Here is a 9624-nt window from a genome sequence, read left to right as displayed (position 1 = left end):
CACTTGATGTACAGCCACTGAAAGTACTTTGGAAATTGATGAATAATTGTGAAGAACTGTGTAACTTCAGTAATAAACGCTTATGAGAACAGAAGCCAAGAGGGAAGCTGACAATACTGTCTTCATAGCAGGGTTTTAACAGAGTACAATAAATGTGGAGCAAAGAAAATAATGAGGTGAAAGCAAAATAGTGAGTAGCTGCCGATTAAGAGTAGTGCCAACCATGTGTGGAATTAGCTGGGATTCAGGAGGGTAAATATAACGTATAATTATAGACTTTATCATACACATACATGCAAGATGGAACAGATGGAATTTTCCTAGGCAACCTTAATTTCAGCTTTTCCAGTTTTCTGGGAGTTTGACTTTGTACCTTTTCACTTTTCACTTTTTTCCTTTTTTTTTTTTTTTTTTTCAGTTTTGTTGTGAATATTACTTTGAGCCTGTCAGTTGCAAAAATTCCACAGAAGCAGATAAAACAAACTGAATTTGCCTTTTCAGTTAGAAAGTGTGTTTGTATCCAAATCAATAAATCAGTACCTAATTCTTGTTGAGTATTTATTCACCCCCCAAAATACAGCATGGTGGTTCTCTTTTCTCAGGTTATTCTTTCCTTTTCTGATTTTATATGCTTTTACTGTAACATATATAGAAAAATGGGATTGCTGAAATTAAGAATTAGTGGATATTAATGCAGACTGCAAATTCAAAAGCAAAATCTAATTTCTTTTTCTTCCTTTTCAAAAATAAACACCACTGTCTCATGTTGTGTTCTTTGTTAGAAAGCCTACAAATGCCTGATGTTTTATATGTGAGGTGATTTGTATAGACATCTCATGACTTGATTTAAGAAAAATATTTTAAAATATAACCACTTCTTTAAGAAGTATTATTTGATAATTCAGCTGTCATAGTGTACTGGTTTTGACTGGGATAGAGTTAATTTTCTTCATAGTGACTGATATGGGGCTGTGTTTTGGATTTGTGCTGGAAAACAGTCTTGGTAATTCAGGGATGCTTTGATTACTGCTGAGCAGAGCTTACACAGAGCCAAGGCCTTTTCTGCTCCTCACCCCACCCCACCAGCAAGGAGGCTGGGGGTGCACAAGGAGTTGGGAGGGGACGCAGCTGACCCCAACTGACCCAAGGGATATCCCATACCATATAGCGTCATGTTCAGCGTATACGGCTGGGGGAAGAAGGAGGAAGTGGAGGACGTTCAGAGTGATGGCGTTTGTCTCCCTAAGTAACCATTGAGCATGATGGAGCCCTGCTTTCCTGGGCATGACTGAACACCTGCCTGCCCATGGGAAGCAGTGAATGAATTCCTTGCTTTGCTTTGCTGGCGTGTGCATGGCTTTTGCTTTACCTATTAAACTGTGTTTACCTCAACCCATGAATTTTCTTACTTTTACCCTTCTGATTCTCTCCCCCATACTGTTAGAGATGGAGTGAGCAAGTGGCTGTGTGGGGTTTAGTTGCTGGTCGGGGTTAAACCCCGATACATAGTTTGAATACAAATAGCACTTTTTCTAACAAAAAGGCCATTCTTGGCTTTAGGTAATCAGTTACAAGTTTTTGATAAACAGTATATGGACAACTACAGAATCTGTAAATTTCTCTTGATCCCATGTTACTTTAACAAGTATATTCTGTATCATAGGTAGCCTTAGCAGTAGGTTTTGTTATTCCGTATTTTCTCTGCTTTGGAAATAAGTAACATTGATTTTCTGACTCTGGCAGTTTTTGGTTTTGTAGTCATAGGCATCTAGGCTTCTAGTCCTGTAAGTGACATGTGAAGGCATGATTCCCAATAGTAAATTCTCTGCAAATCTGTCATAGTGTGGAAAGCTATCTATGACTATATCCTTGTTGTGTTTGGGAAATGATACTAGCTGAATTACATTGTATAAAATGTAGTTGTTTTCGTTGTCTTAAAGTATTAACATTTTCACAATCTTACTTCAGATGTGGATGCAGTGGTGTCAATCAAATAACTGCTATATTAGCATTGTTGTAGAAAGGGAATAGCTATAGTGGTATATTGGCCACACTATCTTTAGATAAGTATAATGTTGTTTAAATCAGTGTCCTCTTCCAGCTTCAGCTATAACAGTTGGGAACACTGTTATCCAACTGCTTAAGATTGCCCAGCAAGTGGAGGTTACTTATTTCACAATTCACCCAACAGAGCACAAATGCAAATTCTCATGGTTCTACTACATTAGAGTCAGCAATAGCTTCAAAACATTTAATCAACTATTAGGTTAAAGTTGGCAATTTTTCACTTAGGTGGATGAAGTTAAATTTCACTGTCTGTACAGTGAAGAATTGTCTTCTGTCAGGAATACAGTAACAAGCATCCAGGGATAAAAAGTCTTGAATTTCTATCAGTGTGCAAAATGATCCTGTCTCTTAAGTATCGAGCAGGTTTCGTTGTTTTTCCTGTAAGAATACAGATGAAGCCTTATTATGCCTCTTTACTATGCTTATATTTTATTGAACATTGAATCATTTGGGTTGCTTGTTTCTTCCAGACTTTTATGATGGCCCCTTTCATATTTCTATTCAGATAAAATAAAGCAAACAATCAAAAATAACCCTCAGCATTTTTGAAGTTCCTCTTTTCACCAGGAACATGCTCTTAATAATGATGAGCAGCTAGTAATAAAAACCGCTTTTTCTTTCTTCCTACAGGATATTTTCCTATGTATTTTAATTGCTGGGAAAAGCAAAACCGGTTGATTCAAGGCATAACAATGATATAATATTTTTTTTCTAATATTTCACTACATAGAAATAATAGATTGCTTTACCAAATGTTATATATATATTCAGAGATAATTGACTAATTGTTTTACTTAGCAGTTGCAATTCAAGATCTAGCTTCACCTCTACAGTAAAGGAATAACTATGATCTACATTTGTACCCATGCATTTGCTGCAGCCAAGGAGTAATGTATGCAGTTCACCATCAGGCTGCACAGTTCAATACTCAATCCTAGGTGACGCTTTGCCTATAATTCCCCTCCATCTAGCTCCGGTCCAACATCATCAGGAGAGCTGGGGACAGTGGGACAGCACTCATTATTTTTAGGTACTAGGCCAGCTACCATGTTCTTTCTAGCTTGTTCTGGGTAAGGTTATTTCCTGAAGTGAATATGTATATATTATTGATTGTAGGATGGAATGGGAAATTTGAGAGTCACTAAAAAAGGAATACGACTTGAAGGAATATCTGAATTTCTACTTCCACTATACGTGAAAGAAATCCATTCCCGAAAGGTAGGTGGTTTTCATCTTTTTTTCTTAATTTACAGCTAATATAAATTAATTTCTTCAGTCTCAAACTACAAAGTTTAATTCTTACACCTCCTAAATTAGCAATCAGTAGAGGTTTGCTTTGAGAATACCTTAACAGTGAAAGCTTCCTTCATGTCAAAAAAAATTTTTTTTTCTGAAACCTTACTTGCTTCTTAAAAGAAATGCCTTACCCTAAAGAAAGGAGATTCAAAGCATGTATATTTTATACTTCAAATGACCTCAGTACTGGGAATGGAACATTTGACTCTTCATTTGATGTCAACTCCAGAAAAACAAGATTGGTGATAAGTGCAAAATGCAGTGAAACAAGGAATGGTTTTATATAAGCTTAAGTTGTTTCTGGTATTTGCTAATGTGATTTCTTTTTTTTTTTTCTTGCCTCTTTTTTTTTTTCCCCCCCTCATTTGATACAGGCAATCTTGCTAAACTGCGTAATGTCTCTAGGATTTAATTTTTCAAAGCAAACTATTTTTAATGTTGCATAAATCTAATTGTTTTATCATATAGCAGCAAGTTGTTACAGAGAAAAAAGAAAATCAAGATGATATGTATTCAGAAATTCAGTGGAGCTCATTTTAACTCATTTGTTTTGATTTAGTCATGCTGTTTATATTAACGTATTCAATGAATTAAAAAAATAATTTTGAGATACTGGAAATCTCTTAAGTTCTTTTTGCCATGCAAGTGATAACCGATGATCAGAGAGAAATGTTACAGGAGTTTTCAGTCAGTTGTCTGCGAAGAATTTTAATATACATACTGCAGAAGTTGACAGGAATGAAGAGTATTTTTACCCTAAATGCCTTTGTGGAAAATTCTGTCTGTTGAAATCTGTCTTCTACATATATAAAGAAAGTCTCAAGTACGTTCATAGATGAGATCATGACAGTTTCCCATTTCTCTTAATTAGTTCACTCTTGTGTTAACAAATGTGTGAGGCAGTCTCTTTGTCCTCTTTGTCTGTAAAACTAGGATCTTTCAATGTTTAACAATATTGTCCTATGGAATGAAAAATCTATAATATTTAAGTAACAGTATATTCCCCAACAATGTTTAATTTTGATCACTTTGTTGAACAGATATTCTTTTACTTTTCAACTCACCATACATACAATTTGTTACAAAATCTTGTTCATAATGTTTGTTTTATAATAGCATCTAAAAATATTAATAACTAGCTAAGATAAATCTATAATCAAACATTTGGTAATTAATTATTTCTAAATAAATGCAAATATCATAGCTTTGATATTGATCAGAATTTTGAAGGGGGGAAAAACAATGGAACAGTCAACACATAAGTATATAAATGACCATTTAAGTACCAAACACTGCTACCAAGAGCAAATCGACAAGGCCAGATTCTGCCTTCTAAAACTGGAAAGGCATCTACAAAAGGGAACTTTTGCTGTGGGTTTATTTTTTCCTATACCACCGTGCCATGGAAAGGTATGACCACCTCTAAAGTAGTTTCTGTAATCTTCTAATATATTCTTTACAATTTTGAAACTTGAGAATTCGTTAAATTAACTGGAATACTTCGTCTTTTATCTATATCTAAATATTTTAAGGGTGCTGTTAGACTTTAATATCTAGTACAACAAATCCATTTAAAATCATGCTGAAAGCATGAACCTTTTTAATATGAATAATGCAATATGTAGGCTTTATGAAATTAGTGTAAAATTTCCAGGCTGTGTAACCTTTCAGGGAGCATACTTTTTCTTAGAGGTTGGAGAACATCAGTCATGGTTTGTGCATTTTGGGTGGATGGTGTCTGTTGTTGCTTCTTGTCCTGTTACTGTACATGAGAGTTATGATTTGGGATATTTGCTTGCACAGGGCTTCATATTGCAGAACATTGGTTCTGTTAAAGTAAACATGGAAACTTTTGTTTCACATGAGAGTAATGACTCGAGCAGGGTCCTAATTTCACTCAGAGCTACTAACAAATTTTTGGGAAAAAAATGCACACAAGTGTAACTTCTGTAAAGGACCAGGATGTAAAGTCTACCAGTACTCTAACACAAGGTCACACTGGTCCTGTGAGGCTCATGAAAAAGAGATAGACCTATCAGTAAGTGCCTTCAAACCAGCAGAAGAAAAGAGATAGAGTTGATTGGACAAAGGATTTCAACTAAAATAGTTTTGGTGTTGCAGGTGTACTTATATCTATTAACATTAAAATACTTGTTACCTAGATGAAGTGGTATGTATGTAGACTTGGTGCTCATCTTGCAGCACTTGTGAACTACGTTCACGTTCCAGTCTTTTGCCAACATACTCAGTAGTTATTGTGCTAAAGTTTCAGTAACATGTTGTGTATGCAAATGTGAATGTCATGAGGGAACGATGAAAAAAACCTCTGGAGCCGTATTAAGCTTTACAGTAGGGATTTGTGATGTCTCTGCATGATGTTTCCCCAGGCATGTGGCATCTGCTTGTGACATTAGCTGTTTTGTCGCTTACAAAATTGACCTCTGTGCTGTAGAAATCTAAGAGTGAGCCAGGTTTTCTGAGCTCTTATTACAGTCTGTAGAGACCTAATCAATACAGACAGTGGTTTCTGAAGAGCTATCCTTCTCACCAGCCATTAGTGTTTACTTTGGGTGATACAGAGGGGAATGCTTTTCCCTGCCTTTTCCATGGAAGCAGTAATGATTTAAGGTTGATGTATACAGGAGTTTAAATGTACCATGGAATCAAAAACTCATTTGAAGCTGATGTCTTTGCAGTCTTTTACATGCTTGTGTTGCTTATTTATTTTCTAAAATGAGAGTTTGCTGTTTAAGCAAATTTACTCATTCCCCTCTAAAAGAGCACAGACATTAAAGTGACATCGTTTGATTATGTCTTGAGATGAGTAACATATTCTTGCAACATATTCAATAATACGTAACATATTTGATAATAACTTTGTGGAACCGCTGTATTTCCTCTGCACTGACAACATGGTTTGCAGAATGACCTCTGGGGACTTCCATGTAGGGGTCTTAGCTCTGCAAGTCAGGGCATCACTGCCTTCCCATTACTCAGCATAAGAGTTAAGTGGGAAAACCGATGATATTAGCAACAGGGTACAGCAGCAGGTGTGCTGTATTACAGCTAAGAGGCACGAGGGAGTTCTTACAGGAGCTGTCTAGTTATCTAGTTATCTAGATCTGGAGCTGATAAAACGTGTTCATTGATAGCACAGGGTTCACGTCTGATTCTGGTAGTGAACTACTGATAAGAGTCTGGGCAGTCTGTTGAGCAGGTAGGCTGAACTGAGCTCTCCACTGCTGCAATTTAAATGTGAGGGATGGCTAGGTTTGCTAGTGTAAAGTTCACATGTGCTTACAGATGCTGAAATCACCACTCTTGCCTGCAGCAAAACTGGATCCCCAATTAAGACCATTTATGCAGGGTTAAATGCAGACCTTAAACTGCCTTTGTCAAAAGATACTTATTGAACATTGTATATAGGTTGAAAATTTGCCTTTTATTTTGCGATTGCTTCATTAAACCCCTGAATACTAAGAGTAAATGCTAAAATACTTTACGTCAGTTGGAGAACAAATGTGCATGAATTCTTAAAAACAAGACAAAACTTATAGTGATATTTTCTCCTGCCAGAATACAATTTTCTATCAAAAAGTAGTAATGAAAAATCCAGGTCTTGGGTAAACTGAATGTTCATTCCTGTTCTGTCTGTAGAAGTTGAGTAAATGAGCAGGCTGCTCAGAGCGTACCATTTCCCTAACCTTGCTCCTCGTGCTTTGCCCTTTCTATTCTACTCAGTTAGCGATGTCCACAGAACCGTGAGTTCCTACCCAAAATCTTCTGTTTACACAAAAAAGATACTTCTGTATTTTCATCAAATAACTTAACTGCATGTCAGAACTTGAACTGATACATCAGAACCTGAGCAGAAAAGGGCTCATTTGATCCTGAATTGACATCTTTATGTCCCTGAAACAAGGGTACACGCTCTATGAATTGAATTTTACTGGGAAGTTCATTTTGACTATGGTTGGTCTAGTTATATATTTTTGATCAAATGACTAGTCTGAAACCAGTAAGTTTAATCTAGACAATGTTATATTTTCCTTATTTATATCTTTTGCATTGATATGATGTAAAGAAATGATGGAAACTACATTCTTTGTAGTGTATCATTAATGAGATGTATGAAATTGAACATAATCGAAACACATAATGCAATAACCTGAATTATTACAATCTTTCCATTTTTCTGAATTAAATTTCTTTATCAGGCTACTACTTCATCCATACTCCTGCATTTGTGAATGGAAACAATCAAGGTAGAGTTTTGTTAGTTTGTTATATAACAATAAAAGCAGTTCATGGTGTTTTCTTGAGAATGTATTCTTGGCTTTATTGGTCTTTTTCATTCACACATACAGTACTTGAGGGCTGAAGAAAATCAAGTTTTCTCTTTGTTAAATTGTTTCTATTGCCAATAAAATGTGTGACATCTCTTAAACAAGGGGGGATTGCTTGTTTTTTCTGTACAATTAGCAAGATTAAAAGTGTATTCTCTGAAATTAGAGAGCATGTATTTTCCAGAGATATCCTTAGAGAACACAGAATTTTAATGATTTGGATGAAAGTCATTAGGAAAAGGTCTAGAAAACAAGAAACACTGAATACATATAAACTTCTAACTGAACACAGGAAACTCTGAAAATTCTCTGTGTATCTTGTATTTTTAAATATGCAATTGTATGAAAACTAAGAAATTGTAGGTAGGTTTCAAAGCAGAGCTTCTTTCAGGTATTCCTTCTCTTCAGATTTTCACTCTGGAGACTGAAAATCCATATAAATATTTAGAGCACTTTACTTTGTTTTATTTCCAAACCTGAATCAGTCTTGACAAAAGCAATTCTATGATATTTTTCTTTCTTCACTGTCTAAGTGTGTATAATCATCAACATAGAATTAACCTTGTCAATTCCAACCAGCACATTGCACATATTTAGGTTTGTGTTCAGGCCTTAGATGCCTTTTTGAGAACTCTGAATTCTTTTTCTGAGAGAATGCCTTTGTTGAGCTTCTCTATCAGATAGGATTATAAAGAAGCGGCATAGGAGATCACATCAAAAGCCTTTCTGAAGCTGAGCAAGGACATCCACTGCTCTTGTCCATTAAGCCAGTCTTCTCGTTATACATGACCACCAAATCACGTGCTGCTTGCCTTTATTAGACCTACCTTTATTGCTCAGTATGAAGTGCAATGCTTGATTCTGCAGCTATGTGTCACAATCCTCTCGGATAAAATCTGGAATGCTCCCCAGTTCATTTTTCTGATACCTGTTCAGCCTCACCCTTGGCAATCACTCACCTGTCACTGAGAATAAAGTCATTATTATGGCATAAAGGATTCCTCAGGTAATTTTGGCTCTCAACATGATGTAGTTCCAATGAACTGAAAGCCCAGTGTTGCTTTATTGGCTATGAACAAGATACAAGATTTTCTTAATCACAAGCTTTGCCAAGGGCCAAGTCACTCATATTTGTTGGTGGTCTCTGTAGGAACTGACACTCTGAAATTGAGTTGGCTGTGCTCACTCTTCACTGACAGCTGATAAGAACTTTCATGATTCATGATTTTGTCCTTGATTTGCTATACTTCACTGAAACCTGTCTGGGGATCATCCAGTTGAACAACTCTATCTTTTGAACACATCATTTTTTCATGTCAGCCTGTACTCCTGTTATTATTACTGTGACTTGTTGTTCGGTCAAGGAGGATCTCTGCTTTTTATACTGAAAATTCCAAGTTAATAATACCCAAACCTTTTACTTTGGCTGATTACAGCTCATGAATAAAGTCATGAGTGGCCTATATCCACGCAATTTATACCAGCCTGAGGAACTGAATTTGATTTGGGAACACTTCTTCAGAAGGATGTGGGAAAATTAATGAAGTAGCAAGTGTTTTTCTGGTGTTTGTTGTTTTCAGTATCAATTGCATTTTCAGTTTTCCAAGTACTTTTTTAATGTAATACATCTGTGTTTCACTGGGGCAAATTTCAATGAAAACATGTGATATTTCAGTTTGATGTTCATCATGTCTTGTGTCTGATCCTAATACTCATTCAAAGTGAATTTGGTTTGAGCTATTCTAACTGTACAGGCATCTTCAGCTGAGGAATGACCTTTTTTTCTCTGAACAACTTTAAAATCATGTAGTTGCAATTTACAGAGGCTAAGCAATTAATTAAAGACATTCTGTATGTTTAAAATGAAGAAAAATTGTTATTAATATTTCCATAGAAAATCTGATCCAAAGCAGGA

At 35.7% G+C, this 9624-nt stretch overlaps 1 protein-coding gene across 1 annotated transcript in view; it reads left to right on the top strand.

Moving 5' to 3' along the window:
- The first annotated feature begins 1172 nt into the window (after nt 1-1172).
- The window catches only part of SGCZ (sarcoglycan, zeta), a 130297-nt gene continuing 121845 nt past the window's right edge, over nt 1173-9624 (top strand). The window contains exons 1-2 of the mRNA XM_009698639.1: nt 1173-1232; nt 3184-3285. Coding sequence (XP_009696941.1) covers nt 1173-1232; nt 3184-3285 — 162 coding nt within the window. The remainder of the gene's footprint in view (nt 1233-3183; nt 3286-9624) is intronic.

The sequence above is a fragment of the Cariama cristata genome, unplaced genomic scaffold (genome assembly GCF_000690535.1).
Source record: "Cariama cristata isolate BGI_N322 unplaced genomic scaffold, ASM69053v1 scaffold5084, whole genome shotgun sequence".
Lineage (NCBI taxonomy): Eukaryota > Metazoa > Chordata > Aves > Cariamiformes > Cariamidae > Cariama > Cariama cristata.
Note: the sequence above shows the minus strand (reverse complement) of the source record. Positions and strands in the feature narration are given on the sequence as shown.